The sequence below is a fragment of the Haemorhous mexicanus genome, chromosome 1 (genome assembly GCF_027477595.1).
Source record: "Haemorhous mexicanus isolate bHaeMex1 chromosome 1, bHaeMex1.pri, whole genome shotgun sequence".
Classification (NCBI taxonomy): domain Eukaryota; kingdom Metazoa; phylum Chordata; class Aves; order Passeriformes; family Fringillidae; genus Haemorhous; species Haemorhous mexicanus.
The window spans coordinates 35,302,308-35,320,771 of NC_082341.1; the positions used below are offsets into that span (position 1 = coordinate 35,302,308).

An 18,464-nucleotide genomic window follows, 5' to 3' on the forward strand; every position below is an offset into this window, starting at 1 on the left:
GCATTTTGCATCAGCTGTGTGACCTTCCCACGATTCACTAATTGCTTTTGGTGACTGCCAACTCAGTCACTGAGCACACAAATAATTGATTATCACTTTGAACTTAAAACATGTTATCACAAGTTGTTACTAGAGATTCTGAATTACACTGTGGTACAATAGCAAGGTCCATGGGCAGAATGCTAAGTCACTATTGATCCTATTTATATCAGAATAAATAATACTTAAAATGTTGAAATTTCTTGTGCTGTTAATAAAAAAGAAGATAGGAAGAAACACAAAAGTGAAAATACTGCATCACAGGCTTGTACTTTAATGAGAAAATTGACTAGGTCTTCTCTGAGAAACTGAAGCAGATTTAGTATTTTAAAAAACTAATTATGTTTTAAGTCTTGCCTTTTTTACCCAAATATTAAGAAATACCATTTCAGAACAAGGAAATTTCAGAACAGCTATTACCTTTTGCAGAAGGAAGCACCACAATATTAGTATAAAAATAAGGAATCTCATTTTTATGTGCATTTGCATTAATGAATTTCATTACTGAATCTGCTTGGGGTTTCTTTTTTTTAAAATTTGCAACATACAGCAGGCACACATAAATAAAAATGTGACTGTCTTGACATGAAGCTGCCTGAACTTGTGCAGCTAAATCCATAACTGCAGCTATTTTTTAAGTTTCAATGTCCTTGTTTAATTGCAGCTGTCATTACTTCAAGAGTCCAGATGTTTTACTGAAATCATTATGCAGTTTTTTCATTACAGCTTTTCATCCAGTGCCCCAGACCCATATAGGTCTGTCAGCTAGAAAACAGTGCCTACATGTATCAACCCTGTACATGGGCTCCCATGACTCAGTGTGTTTATAAATAGAGAATTCTGACAAGTGTCTATCAAGCTCTGACTGGTTTGTTTCGTTTGCCTTTGATTAATGTTTGGTTTGAAATCTTCCATATTAAAAAAAAAACCATGACCGTGGTTGCATTTCTTGAAGCTATCGTTTAATCCCAGTTTGTTTGCAGTACTCCTCTGCCTCTGCAAGCATTACTGATGTGGAGAGCTTTTATTGTTCCTCAGCTCTGAAGAATGCAGCATTTGGTGCTTTGGTCAGCTCCCAAAGGAACAGCCTAAAAATATCTCAAGAACAAATAGCATTTGGGAATAAGAAGCCCTTGAAGATTCATTTTCAAACACTGTTTTTTTGAATAACATGATCTCTACATAACTTTGCTATTAATGCCAGTGACAAAATACTGCAGTTTATCCTGGGAATTCAAAAGCAAAAACTGAAACAAGGCTTGTTTAGATAGCTCATGGATCAAACAATTGAAGTTCAATGCTTGTCAAAACTAAAATATTCAATTCTATCTTCCCAAACAAAAATTTATTAATGAAAAACTTTTATTTGAAACGTACTGAAATGAACATCAATTTGATTCAGGATCTCAAAGGAGATAGTTTTGCATAAACTCTTCCACATAACAAGATCAGCATTTCTCTGTGTGTTTTGATCTTCTACAGGCATTTAAATTTTTTATTAGGACAACCACCACAGGGAAACAATACCCAAATAATTTCTTGCATTATGATATTCTCACAACTCTGTAACTGGTAGGCTTCAAGAAACAGTCTACATTCCATTTAAGAATTTAAAGTGATATTCAATTCTATTAATTAATCCCTTTTTTTAAAAAAAGACACTGGCAGGCCTTTAATAGAATCATTTATTTCTTCAATGCCTGAACACACAAGCATGTAAAAAAATATGAAGTAATGCAAAGACCATGCTCTAAAAATTGTTCTAAATCTTAATGCATCTTCCTTCATGCTGTACCATTCTGGTTACCTTAGCAGAAGTAAACAGGACTTAAGAACACTGCATGCAGAGTCCTCTGCTAAGGAAGGCACAGACAGCAAAGCTGAGAACTCAAAGTTTATAGTTTTCTTCCCTTCTCACTGCTTAAGCAATAGATATACATATATATATTCCCTCAAAAGGCCAAAAAAACCATTGCAAAAATGTTCTGCAACTCCAAACGTTTGGAGTAGTTTCACTTTTTAAAAAATGAACAATGGACAGAAGGTAATTTGAGATGTCTTATTTTAACACAAAGTAGTCAAAGAGAGCAACATACCTCACTACAAGATGCTACAGCTCTGTGTAAAGGAGTCAACCATTTGCTGTCTTTGGCATTAACTCTAGCTCCTGTAACGAAAAATAAAAACCACAGAAATTTAAAAGGTATTTACAGAATGACTAAAATATTTTCAAGAAGACATTTTCAGAAATAGAACTATTTACTTATTCTAGTAAAATGAATTTACTTATTCTAGGCATTTCTTTGCATTTTTCATGCAAAAAAAAAAAAAGAAAAGGAATCTTTTTTCCAGCTGAAGTCAACCCTTTGAGGAAATTCTTTTAACACCACTAATAATAATCTTCCACATCAAGATATACTCATATTTTTATACTAGGTCATCCTCTATAATCTTTTGCCCTTCCAAAGCCACATAAAAGGCTGCTGCATAAGAAAGAGCAACTCCTTGCCTTCACACAGCAACAAAAATCTCATAGTTTCCCATTATAGCTGAAATTCTCTATGAAAATATAGAAAGAGGCTGCATTTACTCCCCACACCTACAGTTTCCTTGTGGTTGCCATGTCTGATGGACAGGTATAGAGAATGAGGATGATTCTTCTACTGGGACTTACTTTGGGAACAAATCTTCCCTACTCCAGCAGGTCACCTAGCCCACCCTGGTACCTCCTGGTCCTCCCTTCATGACAGAGACTAACAGCCACACCTCTCTACTTCTGAAAGCACACTCAAGGAACAGCCCTCCTTGTCCCCAGGAAATAAACCAGCACAAACAGCTCTAAGGGACACAAGCCAGGGTTTGGATTTTAATTTTTTTCTTAATAATAAAAGGAATGAAGGGTTTGGGAACTTCTTTCCCCTGAAGGAAGCAGCTGAACTACATCTTAACTTCCAGTGAACTCCAACAAACAAGAAAACCTAATGATTAAGATTAATAATTTCACTTATATAGAACCTTGTAGGATATTTATAGCCTGACTGGAAACTTACCCATCTTTATTTTGAAACTTCTGATATTTTACAGGGATAGCTCAGACAAATTCTTACATTTTTGAGAAGAAGAGTTACAAAATATTGTTGGAAAGAATCACCCAGTAACATTAATGCTATATGACCAGTGCTGATTGACATCTCAAGTTAAACATAATACAGATATGTCAGAACCAATTGCTGTTTTTTCTATGCAAGGAACAGAAAAAGGTGGACGGCCAGTAAGACACAAGATACCAAAAAGGTTGCTGGTCAGATCAGGATATTCAACTGAGAGACAGGGTATTTTGATCAAAGAGCTGTACCAGCAAAGAAGTCTCTCCCAGGCCACGTGATCAAGAAACCCAGGAGTGTGTACAAAATCATGGCTGTATATACTAAGCAACCCAAATATCTGAGGTCAATTCTCTTGAGATTCTAATCAATCCATCCCTTTCAGTCATAAGAACAGAACACAGAAGCTGATGCAGGATCCAAACTTCCTAGTTTGATCCCAGGTCTTCCACCCACTGGACAGAAACTGAGATCTAACTGCCGGCTACAATTTCAGGGATTTCCATCTTTCCTTATCTAAATTTCAGAATAGGATGTTGTCCTATTCATAAGTGCAAAAGTCTTTGAAAAATAAGACTAATAAATAGGGAAGAAAGTCCAAGTCCATTTGAAGAAAACCAACACAATCTAACAAAAGTTTAGGAGACACCACGAGTACCTGTTTTTGTCACACACCCTAAGGACCCAGTGGTGCACTGCAACACATCTTGTGTGACAGCAGACTGTACTATATCAAGTCTTGCATAGAACTCAAGCAAAGAAAGAATCTGAGAATTCTAAAAGTCACTAGAAATGCCTGAGGATTTTTGGCAATCCTTCCCAGAAGACAGCAAGTGATGAATGACATCACAAATATAATGAGGTAGTGATTGGTGAGAACGTAATCAATATATGTCAAAAGTAATCTGTAATTTTTTTATTATATTCCAAGTAATTGATGGCCACAAAAAACAAGAGCCAAAATCATACTCCAAGTTCAACCTGACTTCACCTGCAGCCAACAACCAAAAAATAAAGACTTTCATAAAATGATGTCTATCTCTAACTTAAGGATACAAATGTCTTTAAATCATTTGAAAGAACTTGAGTGAGTTACTAAGCCATTAATTACTATCCTGATTTTCCTGAGGAAAATGCATTTGCAAGACTTGGGGTCAGCTCAGATCCATCCAGGTAACGCAGCCCAAGATAGGAAAAGGAATGTGCCCATCAGAGGAGAGGAAATGCACGTTTCCACTCCAAAAAAGCAGCAGTTACCTAAGCTCTAGGTAACTGCTAGAGCTAGGTCAGTGAAAATGTGCTTAGAGTCCAAGCAGTGTGGAAGTGTTCAGATTTTACTGACATTTCTGGTACATCTAACACACAGCCTAAAAACTCCACCAGAAGAGAGAAGAAATAAATACAAAAAGATACTGTACAAAACGTTTTCACAATGATAAGTTAATCACACTTGCTAAGACGAAAAGAAAAGAACATGTAAAAGTAAGAAAAAAAATCATTAAGAAAGTATTAGCCAGAGAAAAGTCTAAGGAAATTTGAAGTGATATCTGAAAGTAACACGGTCCTCTTAATAGAACAAAAATCAACATAGCAAATACCTGCCCCCCATTCCATAAGTGGTCTTCCAGCCAAAGAATTAGGGATGCCTAGGACTAGAACATTAACACAGTGTAAAATACAGGCACTAAAATAAGTTAACTTTTCAAATACACAAAAAATTGTAGATTCTCTGACATAGGAAAGGCTTAAGTTGACTTTTGATAACAAATCTGAATCTCTGATGGACAAGCTTGTTTTTTCCTTCCACAACAAAAACTCTTAAAGAGGTTGCAAAATTGTTATACGGAAAGAAAGTTTTTAAGCAATAATCAGAATAAATGTACTACCAAAACCCACATATACATTATTAATTTGGGAACTGGGAGATCTCCAGCTTTAGATACATTAAACAAACTAAAATTTTTAAATTAATTGAGAGATACTTTGCCCTTAATCATCTCCAAGAAGCCATGCTGCTGAGAATCATTTAAATTTCATAAAGGAGCTTTTCCAAACAGCTTTGTATCTGAGGACATAATAATGCTCCTGCAGGCTGTTCTTTACTGCCTAGCACACGATTTGGGGAAAATGTCACTGTTCCTCCCTGACCCTTCACGGGCTCTCTCAAACCTGTCACAGTCCTAGCCTGCAACAGTGAGGGAGTTTACAGCCTTGATCATCTGAGGTAAAGCTCTACTCCAGACCACTGAAAATAAATGCTACAAAAATTGACACCAAATGTTACACCTCCACTGAATAACTTTTGCTTTAAGATATTGCTTCACATTTGGCCTAAAGAGAGTCTGAGCACATGTATGTGTATAACCTACTGCACAGCACTGCCAAGGCAATATTATCCCTGTGAAGCTCAACCTGCTGACATGTTAACCAGGGCATTTCTCACATTTCAAATGCCAGCTATGAGCAGTTTGCTCTTTCAAAGCACACTACAGTGTATCTTAATTCCCTGTGTAGAAAACCAAATAAACAAAACAAAAAACAACCCTAATAAACTGCTGTTCTCCCCCTCTCTGCCTCTGTCCCTTGGATCTTCCAGATGTCAAGAGCCTGGTCTTAGTATGTTTATTAGAACTTCTCATTTGTTTACTACAAAATTTCTTGTATTTCAACTATTATAATGCCACAGAGTTTACAAAAAAGGATAAGGGTGCTTGTCAGAGCAATCCCAGTGATGGAACACAAATATTCAGCTTGAACTTAAGAAACAATCATGTGAACAACCCTCCCCTAAAACAGCACCTTCCAAATGAAGTGAATTATTACTCCATGTTGGTGCACTAAGCCAAAGCATTAAAGAAGATCACTCATTTCATCACTGATTTTGCTAGTACAGCCCAGTCAGGTTATACATCTAGGCAAATATTAAAGCAGGACTTTTGCTCTTCAAAAGGCAGGGTGGGAATGAGAGAGAAGTATTACACAATTTTCTTCCCTGGATGTTACATCTCATCTCGCCAAGTTGTATTTGCAAGACTGACAATTAGAAAGACACGTTTTACTTAATAAATAAAGTACAGAGGCTACTGAAAAGCACTGTGATGCTTACTTCTAGCAAATTTATGTTTCAAGAGACAAATTTTCTAATTGAATACGTGCACTGATTTACAGAATGATCCTGGAGGGTTTAATTCCAGACCACATGTGGCAATTGCACCTTTAAATGTGCTATTAGCCACCAATTCCTGGCCATATGTTTTTGCATACTTCTTGGTGTCCACGTCCTTACATTCCAGTAAGATCTAGCATCTCAACCATCTCATACAAAGACAGACAAGGAACGACTGGGCAGGAAATGCTGCAAGGAACAACCACGCATCTCTTCCTTCACCCATAAACTGCCACACAACTCTTACACTGCCCTGTCTCACACCACCTCTGTGTTCCTCTCACAGAAACTCTTGCTGTGACACTCCTCCACAGCTCCTCTGCACCAGAACTCTTCCTATTTGGAAATGTCCTCAGAAGACTAATGAATGCAGTGGCTGAATTACTTATGCGTCACTAGTTGGAAATAGATTAAGAAATACAACAGAACTGACAAGACATTTTCATCTTTGTTCACAGTACTGACTTAAGTACTCAATTGCCTTCCACTGTTCTGTTTGCAGTCTGTATTTTTAGACTCTCAAGGATGGTATTTTCCTTTGTTATTGTACAAGATGTGCTAGTGACTGAGCAATATCATAACATAAGCAAAGAAAGCAAAAGTGTTTTCATTCAGTTATGCAATACAGACACCCAATGTTTGGTATTTGAAGCTCTGAAATGTCTATTTAGAAGTAAAAGATGTACATAAGATCTTTATAGAGTGCATTTAGGAAAGTAACAAACCTTGTCTTAAAAACTAGCATACTGAAATAATTTTAGATATTATCTTTGGAGAAATTAGGAAGATCTCAGGTATAAATCACTGAGAGTAACCCCTAGTCCTACTGTAATTAGATTCTACTTAATTATTTTCCTGACAGATAGAAATAGGTTCAGAAGTTCTTCCTTTTGAATGATCCACTTTTTTATCTAGAGACAATGACCCTGGAAGCACTTAAACTGGCAAGCAGAAATTCTCAGACCATACTGAGGAATAAACAGATAGAGATGAAAACTTTTCCTTACATAGAAAAATATGCGAACTGTCTGGAGGAGATAAAGAAGTTTTTAAAGTATAAGAAGATTTGAGATATGAATTAGAATAATCAAGAATAGAAATGGAGTGTAATTTCCTATTGAAAACTTGGATACTTGGAAAATCATTGCTGCAAAAATAATGACTAAGACCTTATGGAGAGAAAGCTTCTTGCTATTTAAAAGCTAAATGCATAGCAGAAGATCTATAGAATGGTGAAAAAAATCCAAGAGGAACAGGTCTGGAATCTTTTGTCCAGACAGAATAAGACTTCAAGAACAGTTTTTGTTTTTGTTCCTTAAGAAACCAACAAACAAAACTACTCCCAAACCTCAAAACAACCCCACAAAACACGGGGACACACTGGCCAGAAAAGGGAGGAAAACAACCAAGTCAAAGAAATCCTTCCAGGACTTTATTGATTTGTCAAGATAAGCTGATTTCCTTTCAGAATTTCAGTTTCTAATGCATCTCAGCCACCACCCCCTGGAGCTTTAGTGAGCAACATGAAGTTCTCTGACTCAAGCTACTGAGCAGTTCTATCTTTTCCTGAGTCAGCTGCACTTTTTCTCTCAAAGAACATCAGAGCTACTTTCTTCACAGCAATTGACTTTTACTGCTGCCAGGGGGAAGTTAGGCCAGCTTGGAAAAGAAAAACATCAGCCAACAACGCTGTCAAAAGAAGAGGAAGCGGCTGAAAGATACAGTCAGTGTCAAAGGGGCCCCTGTGAAACACCCTCAGCCTGTGGGTACATCTGCAATCCCAACAAAGGGAGCTTCACTCTGCTGGGACTGAGGCAGCAAGAGCCTTTCAGCAGCTGAGCTATGTGACTGTCATGGCATGGATTTCTAATACTCGCAGAGATTCCTAATTAGATGAAAGAAACAGAGGTAGAGTGGTGTGACACTGAAGGGCCTTTACTATCTCCCAAAATCTGTTATGACTACAGTGGCAGTTTTCCAGCATCAGCACGGTTCTTACATTTTCCACCTGACCCAGAGGAAACAAAAACTCACGGGCTGCCAAACCTTAATGAGATGGAGTTTGACCACATTCACATAACGCTGAGCTTCATGCAGAGAAAATGTTGGGTTAAGCAAACAGCAACGTGCTGTGTTAGTATTTAAGTATCAGTGCAATATAGTAACTAAATCTATTCAGAAGAAAACAACAGACAATTCAAATGTTGATTTTTGTAAATTACATTGATTTCAGTGAAAGCAATAATCATCTCCGTGGTATTTTTAGAAAATAAATGGAAAAAGTTAGTGATCAAAAGAATACATTGGGTGATCACACTAATCTGTTCCGCTTTTCACATGACACTTCCTGGCACAGTAGACTCTGATGATTAAAAATCATAGGACAGCTGGAAAGAATGATTTTTTTATAAAGCAAGAAGCCTATCCAGAACAGTTCACATGCTAGACTAAAAGAAGGGTTTGATTTTTTTAAATCAGGACTTCTTGGAAAGAACAAAAAGCTGGACATTCAGTTAATTAAGACTTAACTACTATACTTTTCTATTTTTCAGTAGTTTGCCATCATTTACAGTCTTAAAGTCAGTGCAATTATGCAAAGTAGATAGATGTATTTGTGCACCAGGATGTAGAGCTGTACAAAGGTCATAAAAATGCAACTGTGATGAGTGCTACTACTCTTCCCAGAGTAATACAAAAAGGAAAATGCTTCTAAAATTATGATTCTCAAGTGACTAGAATACAAACTTCTTTCCTATCCTTCTGGATGCTACAAATAATCTTCATGTCTCCTCTTGGTCACCTCCCTACACAACAAATCTAGGAATGCTAATTGCTTATCAAGCTACAATCCAAAAGTAGAGATTATTTGAAAATTTAAACTTCCACAAACCACAGTTGTATGAAAAGCTGTTGGTAAGACATTCACATCCTCAGGGGACCAGTTTATTAGTGTTCAGTGTCTCAAAATAAAAAAAACAAAAGGCAATTTTATGTCCAGGCCCAAAATGGAGTCAGTAAAGCAATTTTCTTTGATGTTTGGAGCCTGTATGCAAACCATCACCATCAGATTCCTTGTCCAGCTGAAAGACAATAGAAAAGGTCACAGAGCAACCTTAGGATTCAGTAGAAAAATATCTCAAGAATTCAACAACTAAGTAAGAATGCTCTTGAGACTGAAAATTTACTCCAAAAAGGTCTGCAAAAAGGCTAGATCAGTTATATCTTCAGGATGTGCAATATGGGTTACTTAGGTCTGTAGCAAAGTAATATAAAGACATTGTGACTGCAATATGTGATCCACCATACATATTTGAAAGCAATCCTGGAGCAGGATGAAAAAGACATTCCAATCAAATTAAAAACCTATGTGTAAGTAGTCTATAATAACGCTTTAAAAATAGAGAATAATAAGAAAGAATCAAGTATGAGCCACTGAATAGTAGAAAGATTAATACTGACTACAGTAATTTTGAGGTCTAGTTTGAAGAAAGAATAAAAACATCAAAGCAGTCTTTGTATAATAGTTTGCACAGCAGAAAAACTGTAAAGTGGTTCCTAGTAACATTCCAGCAAAGCTATGATAGAGGACATTAAAAGTTGCAAAGACAAACTTTCACAAGGTGAGAAATATTAGGATGAAAGTAGTCTACACTTCATTTAATCCCTTGCACAGGTATGTTACAACAGGTCAGTTAAAGTCACATAACCCAATTTTTGCATGCGAATTTACTGCACAGAGGAGATGGTTGCACAGAAATGCTATTTATTCAACAAATCACTCTCCTCAATTTTAAAAAAGAGGTCTTGCAACGCAACAAACAGTTTTCAGTCCTTGCTGCATTAACAGATGTTCTTTATTTGCTCCCTAATGCTCATCTATTATGACAAAATGTAACATTATACATCTGCCTCAAAGGAGAGATTTGATTTCCAGCTGAAATGCAACAGATGAATTTTCCTTTCTTTATGAAATAGAGAGGATAAATACACTTAACCTCTGTTCCCCCCCGTTCAATTAAGAGAGCTAAAAGACAAATCAAAGCTTGTGCATTTTGATACATTTAGACCTGATTTATTTGAGAAGCAGCTAGCTCAGCACTTCTGATACAGCTCAGTGCTCATACTTCACCAACCACAAAGATTTCAAATCCAGCATTCAGAAATGAGGAAGACTATATTGGTGAATACTTTTTAAATATTTAAGAGGCTTGCCTAAAACTACTGCTTGCAGGCAGGTAATATACAGATTTGTGCCCAAGTACAGCACAGCCTTGCAAACTGAAGAGCCTGAGCACTCGGACATCACTTCCACCCTGCAATTGTGATGCCTCTCCACTCACTTACAAATGTGTCAAGAACTCACACCTACCTGTGCACCCCTCACTGCACCACCCTGGTCCACTCCCAGTGCAGCCTCTCCCTGGGACTTTCAGGAGGCTGAAAGGCACAACATGGTACTGCAGTCCACAGCACAGTACATGAACACATCAAGGCTGGACTGACATTGCCACAGCTTTCAAAGCTTTTGATATGCAACTATCTAATGCATTGTTTTGTTGTAAGCCAATCTTGATTTTCATTAAATAAATGTTATCTGGGACATATCAATGCCTCACATCCTCCCTGAACAATCTGCAGACCCTACAGCACCTACAACCTCTCCTTCATGCAACTGCTCAGTTTTGCACTACTTGTGCAGTTCTAATTCTTACCTCCCTTCTATGTTCTCCATTTTTCCTTATGCTTAACCCCAGGCTACATGCCCAAATAGCAGGACTAATATTTCTTCTCCTACTGCTTCCCCCCAGCTAGGATGTTGTTTCATTCCCACCTGAACTAGAATTCCCCTCCTTCCATAAGCCCTTTACCCAAGAAAGGGGTATTTTGATCTATCACTGACCTAGTAAGCAGACTGTGTTCAGCTAAACCAGATTCTCAAACATTGCACCTTTCCAAAAGTGAACTTTTCTGGACAAAATGTCACTATAGAGTACGTCCATACAATGGATATATTTATTAATATCACATCATGTATATTTATGATATGTATATATACTTATATAGAGAGAGCACAAGTAATATATAAACCAAAAATATTACATCATACTAAAATTATAACAAATTAAATTATGCCCAGCAAATTCTGGAAGCGACTCCTATAATCCTATAAGTGGTATTTCCTTCAAGCAGAATTTGTAAGAAGGGGTTGATGGCAGTAGAAATAGCCAGCTTTGCACAGGTAAGGCCTGCAATTAAGCAGACTGAAGATTAAAGTAGTTCTGTGGGACTGCTACAAGTTTCCATCTTTCTGTGTAAGCTTGAAGCTCTGTATTATGAATTCAGCCTCAAGCTACTTGATGGGTAGGTCTCTCCAAGATCAAAGACAGTCAATTCAGTCCTTCTGTCATGATGTTCTTCAGGTTTTTGGTTTAGTTTCTTGGTTCTCTACCCTTAAGAAAAACAACAAACCAAACCTACAATCCAAAGTATACTGCTTTGCAGAACTTGGAATTTTTATTAGTACAAATAAATACGAAAAAAAAAAGATATTTTAACATTTTCAGCTGGTTCTAATTATATTCTGTGCATTCAAGCCAACAGGCAAAGATACTTAAAATAATACAACCAGCTCGGGATGGCATCTTTATGTTCAAATGTAATTGCTTTTCTGAAGGGCATTTCAGAATGAAAGCAACACTGCTAACACCTACCTGTACCATATACACTATTACTTCTTTAAATTAGTGTTGAACTATTGAAGGCTGATCAAGCTACAAATAAAAACAGCTATAACTGAGAAAGCTTTCTACAAAGAAATAATTTAGAGCAGAATTACAGAAATACACAGTATTGTAACACTAATAAAAAAATCTGGAAACTAAAATTTCAGTACAAGCATCTTTAATTTCTAGTACATTAAAAATCTCAATAAAAACCACACAGACTAAGATGTACATAAATACTTGCTTGGATGTGCATAGAGTTATTTGTTTTCCATTAACAGGAACAGAACATACCAGATAAAATAAGTAGTTCAATAATTTCTGCATCTCCCAGATAGGCAGCAGCATGTAAAGGGGTCCTTTTCTCATTATCCTGTGGTAAGAGGGGGAAAAAAGGTTTTATTTAAAATAAAAAAAAGTATGGTTTAGCATTTTTTATGTTGTGAAAAAAACACTGCATTAAAGTTTATCTTTCAAATATTATGCATTATATATATTAAAAAAAATCTATAATTACTCTAAAGACATCAGTCAGACTTACTAAGACAAGCATGCTTCTCCCTAAGGAGCTCTTAACACCCACAGAGCCAACCACTGTTTTCCTGACACACACAGGATGCTCATCTCATCTTTAGATTAACCCACCAGTTATAAATCACCAGAACTCAAGTCTGTCCCACACAGTTAAAACCAGCGTGTTATTGTCATATGCAACAATTAATGAGGAACATTTTCTTTGTGAAGTTTAAAGCAATTTCAGAAGTTATTATTTTAATAGAAAATAGGAAAGAACCTACAGTGTTTAAGGGCAAAAATAGTGGAATCCAATTTCAACTGTTTCAATTACTGTTAATAAGTAAAGAGAAGCCAGAGGTGAAATTTCTTTTGCAAAAAACTCACTCTGCAAATAACACCCAGTGCTTTTAATTAGTTCAAGCTGATCTAAGGTCCTTCTGAAGGTACCAGTAAGAGATCTTATTTATTCATGCACAATATATATAAATGAAGTTGCTCTTTTGAAAGATAAGCACAAAATATCTCGTAACTCTTTCAGGATCAGTGCTAATTTCCCTACACCAGTTTATAGCTTAATCAGAAAAATAAGATCACATCACAGTGAGTGATAAAAATGAACAAGAACCAACCAGTTTGCTCTCTGATGGAAGGCTGGTGAGAAATCAGAGAAGAAACAGATAGTCAGCATCCTGGTTCTGGCCTAAACTCTGCTTAGATCCTGTTAGTAGAGTTTCAAATACACTGGGGGTGAGGGATCAAGATAATATGCAGCAAGAAATTTTAAGTGGCAAGACATTTCTATTAATTCTACTGTTGTGTCACGACTATCATAAAATTAACACACATTTTCTATTGACATTTTATTGTAAAAAGCAATCTTCTCCCTTGCTGGAATAACCTTATTTAGTGAACCCTGACTTGACAGCTAGCATCATGTAAGAATAAAATTAGAGTTCATGGCAGGAAAGCTCTTAGAGCAAAACTGGAGCTGAGACCCAAGAAGTTCTTCTGAAACATAAAAGACACCTTCAAAATTCAGAGCGTTCAAACCACCCCCTCTACAAAAACACCACCACACACATAACCCCTTGCCCCAAACAACCCACTCCTGCCTAGTCCCTGCTCAGAAAAAGTTAAAGCTACACAGTTCACCATATTAGCAATGTTTCCTAACAAATTATCTGAATTACATGCAAGAAATTCCAAATTGAGCAGAGCAAACCTGACACTGATGCACCCTAAGGAATCAATGCTACACTTATCACTAACACCACATAGTACCTCACCAATTTCTTGCCAGGATGTCTCAAATGCAGATTACACATGTAGGATAAAAAAAGACAGGCCCCTGGCACTAAGGACTTGCTATCTTGAAAAAAAAAAAAAAAACCCTTAAAAAAAAGGGAGAAAAACCAAACACCGCCCCCCCAAAAAACCAACCAAACAAAAAAGGCAAACAAACAAAACAAAAATGCAAACAAAAAACCAAAAACAAACAAGAAAAAATGAAAGGAAAAATACCAGAAGCACAAAGGAAAAAGAAAACACAAATATTAAATTTGCTTCCCTAGCTGAAAGACAGTAAAGACCAGCTAGCAATGAAAATCTGTTTTTATTCCTCCAGTATGGAAAGCAGAGCTCCTATAGGTAGCTGGCATTGATGCATTTTTGATAATGCTAAAAAGCCAATAAACTAGAGATTAGGGAACACATAAGAATGAGTATGATAGTATACTGTCTGCAATTTCATCATAGAGTTAGAGAAAATAAGATGGGCCATGAGCACATTCTTGTGTAGAGACAGCATTTACACAGGAACATGAGAAAAACTGCATTCCCCACTCAATGGGCAAAACTCATTATTATAAAAATGTTCATCACACTTGTGCTGTTGGTGACTTTGTTTTCTTTTGTGGTTTTTTTAACATCTCGGTGACAGAAGTTATACCAGTAACCGATGGGACAGAGTGAATCAGAAACCTTCCAATAAAACAGTGGACAGAAGGGAGGTGTTTATCTAGAACTACACTCATCACCAAGCCACAAACACATTTTCCTGAAACATCCATGGTCCAAACTTCTGATGAGTTTCAGACATACGTCCCAAAAAAATCCAACCTCTATTAGTGAAAACCCATCCTGGAATCACCAAGATACAAACATAAAAGCAGCTTAAACACAAGCAACATTTCCACTCCACCACTCCAAGCTGTGAGTTTCCAGCCATGCAAATATTTCAGTGCTGCTGCTCTTAAGCTGACAGATTGGAAACACTCAAAGCCCAGCTCCCAGTTCTGCAGCAGGGAGCACAAACTGGGAGCATACCTAGGCAGGAGGTTGGACACGTCCCTGCTCTCTGCAGCACCAGGGCAGCACTGCTGCGACACTCAGAGCTTGTCACTTTCTGAGTCAGCTCCACAGATTGGAATTTCAGCAATCCCAAGCCCCGGGGTATCTACTGACCACAAATATTCCACATGCTGAGGGTGCTTAGACAGAAACCCTGGCCTTTCCTTCCCCTTCACTTTCACAGCTGGCATTTTTTTGATACTTCCAAACACTTTTTTAAAATTTAATGTCTCTGTGCAAAAGGTTTTTTGTTTAGTATTTAAAAACCTGGTTTTCAGAACCTGTCAAAAAAAGCAGAAATTCAGCAACCTCTCATGATGAAGTTTTTACTTCCACTAAAGGAAAAGTCTCATTTTGCTCTATCTGAAGACTTATATTTAATAAATGAAATTTGAATAAAATTAGAGATAATTCTGTATTTTAAATGCTACTAAAGTACTTCTGAACAAATCAACTACTTTTTATTAAAACAAGTAACCATGTGATGAACAAATTTCATCTGCAAATTCAAATTGCTGCATATAAAGGACTACTTTAAATAACACTAAGAAAGTTTTCAGCCTTAACAAGGAACTTTGGAAGCCAACATGTTGCACCACTGGTATTGTCATACTAATATAAATACTACCCTAATATTCTTACTTTAATTTCATAAATTTAAATGACACTAAAAGAAAAATTTCACTAGAGAAGAGATTTTGTCCATAATAGTCACTGTTACACAGAATGTAAAATTTAATACTGTTGGTACTATTTAATTCCAAGTAGTGCAGTGTTGCAGCAGTATTTACAACACAGAAAAGCAAGTGTTGTGGCACCTTCATTTTGCAATTCAAAAGTCTGCATGGCAAATGGGACTAGTACAACTCTAAATCAGCTGTAATGGTAGTAAGGACACAGATCACACTGATTGTATTAAACAGGTTTTACATAGCTGAAAGAGAACTTTTACCTTTTTAAAACTTGTTTCCCATGGAAACAACACAGGAATTTATATTCCCAAAAAGAAACTGTCAAGTTTAACTCCAGATATTGGTCAGTACTGTCATTAAACTAAAAAGCAATAAAAGTGCTCAGATCTTAAGGAATCAGTTTTCAGAATGACACGTCTGCATCACAAAAGCCCCAGCATCATATCTATATGTGCCTTTGCATTATGTGAAAAATATATAATCCTGCCATTTCCAGTAATTCCATTTATCGAGTTTCCCAAGCATTTCATCTATACAGAGGTTTGCATAAAGTGGCAATATGAGAAATGCATAGGAGAAGGCTTTTTGACCCTGCCAAAACCAAATTTGGAATAAAGTGACATTGACACTGTGAGCTTCTTCATAAACTCTAACCTAGAACAATGGTAATGCCACCTTTGTTTCTTCTGACCTAAACCAGAAGCTTTAATTGTTTCATTGCTTATTTTATGGATCAAAACTTCTACAAAGGACAAATTTATGCTAATTTAAAGATGCAGGTTTCAAACCTACTTCTTTTTAAAGTATCCTTTGAGTAAGTGTTCTTTGAGATAAAACAATTTATTCCTGGTTTGGGCTCCATCTCAGTAATTGATTTAGATTAACCACATACAACTACAGTGAGTTTTAAGGAGCTAGATGCCTTTAAGGCAAATCTCTTATCCCATGCATATCCAACAAGACTGCCATAATCAATCTATGACTCCCCCAAGAGTACATCAGAATATAACTTCAATTTGCCCTTCAAATAGTTCAACATCTACTGACCTGGAATCTTTGAATTAAAGCATTTTCTGAAATAGCCTGAATGCAACTTCCCCCTTCATAAAATCTCCTCTTTAGCTATCTGCTCTTCAAAACCAAATTCTGCAATAACACTTTAATATACTCTCATAAAATAATATTTTATGATCACAGTTACAAAATATCTTTTAACAGGTGTTTTGTGCTGTATGACTTGTCATCTGTCTGCTTCTAGTGCCATCTGTTCCTGGTAGAAATCAACCCTAAATACATAATCACAAATCCTGAACAAGTTTCAATTCCAACATACCCTGCAGTAGCTTTAACAAACATTGCTTTCAAATGAAACTGGGTTTAAATATAACTCTAAGTGTATTTTTCAGTTAGTTTAGAAAGACAGGACTTTTCAACCAGGATGATGTGTAACTCCTGAGTTCATGGAAAATGTTTAAGAAATTATTACAAAGTATTTCCAATTCTTTGACAGTGTCCAGGATTACAGTGTGAAGTCCCAGTGCTACTCTTGGCAATCATTAAAACAACTTTAGTTGCAAATTTTAGTTACAAATTTTAGTTACAAATTCTGCTACAGTTTTTAGATAATAATTTCCTTTGGTGGAACTGTCTAACTAAATTTTTTGTTCCTATATTAAAAAAAAAAAAAAAAAAAAGAAGAAGAACACATGTAAATATTTGAATATTTGGCCTTTACATTCCAACTTTAAACTTCTTAAAAGCTTATTTTAGGTACTTGATTCCAGAAATGAGGACTAACTCTTCAGAAGTATGTTAAATCCAAACTCTGTCTTAGAAACACACAGCTAGTATTTGAAAATTAGTGAATTAAACTAGAAGAAAAATATTAACTACTAGACTTTCAAAACTTGTAAATACATGAGAAATTTATACTATATCCTTACCCAATCTTAAATGTAACTCATCTGCTATTTCTTTGGATTTTTTCTTAGTATTTTTAAGTCAATTCTCAGAACTTTGCATTGCCAAAAATCAACAAATTTCTAACTAATTTTGTTTGACATAATTTTTGGAAGCAGACCTCTATTTTCTCCCCATATCTCAAAATTAAGATGCATATCCAATATATAGAGAGAGCTAATGTAACACTAATGGTCCCCTGCATGCTTAAAATATGAAGAAAGCATGACAGTAACCACAAAACCAATACATATTACATGGCTTACCACAAAGTACCCTTTGAAGCCTGACAATAGATACATTTTAGTTGAAATTATTAGATTTGGCATACTGACTGCATTCATTTCTTGAACTAATTCTCATACTCCTATTTGTATGAACTCTTGTACTGCATTTGCAAGAAACATTTTTGAAAGCCCAGTATTAAACTTTCACTAGTAAGACCTTATCACTACTCATTAAATTTCTTCATGCCAGCTGTTAGGAGGACAGAACAAATCTAGAACTCCAAACAATCACAAAAAAAGAGGAGGAATTTTTGCCAACTTGCTCATTAAGACAGAGTGACCACTGATGAGAGAGACCTTATCTTGTAGGAGAAAAGAGTGGTTTTAGCAACAAGGGTCATATCAGCCATGATCTGCCAAACCCCACTGTTGTTGCTAGTTAAGATCTTCAGTACCAGTTTAACAGTGCATGCTCTTTACTTGTTTCCAGCTGATAATAATGATAATAGAAACAACAACAATAATAAAAACTGGCACACCATGGAATAAACCATAAAATTTTTTACTCATGACTACCATTTGTGGCACTGTGAGTTTGTGGAGGCCGTAAAAAAACTGGACAGCAGCTGTAGGTTACAATAAAAAATAAAAGATACATCAGAAGAGAACTACAAAGTAGCCTGGAAAAA

The 18,464-nt window shown here is 36.2% G+C and overlaps 1 protein-coding gene across 6 annotated transcripts in view; it reads right to left on the reverse strand.

The window, feature by feature from the left end:
• The window catches only part of ANKRD28 (ankyrin repeat domain 28), a 119,737-nt gene that overhangs the window by 39,418 nt on the left and 61,855 nt on the right, over window positions 1–18,464 (reverse strand). For all 6 annotated transcript variants that reach the window (XR_009486397.1, XM_059845657.1, XM_059845652.1 and 3 more), the window contains 2 exons: window positions 12,327–12,405; window positions 2,136–2,206 (listed from right to left, as the gene is read on the reverse strand). Coding sequence is in view for 5 of the 6 variants with exons in the window: in XM_059845657.1 (XP_059701640.1) it covers window positions 2,136–2,206; window positions 12,327–12,405 (150 nt within the window). In the remaining variant the exon portion in view is untranslated. The remainder of the gene's footprint in view (window positions 1–2,135; window positions 2,207–12,326; window positions 12,406–18,464) is intronic.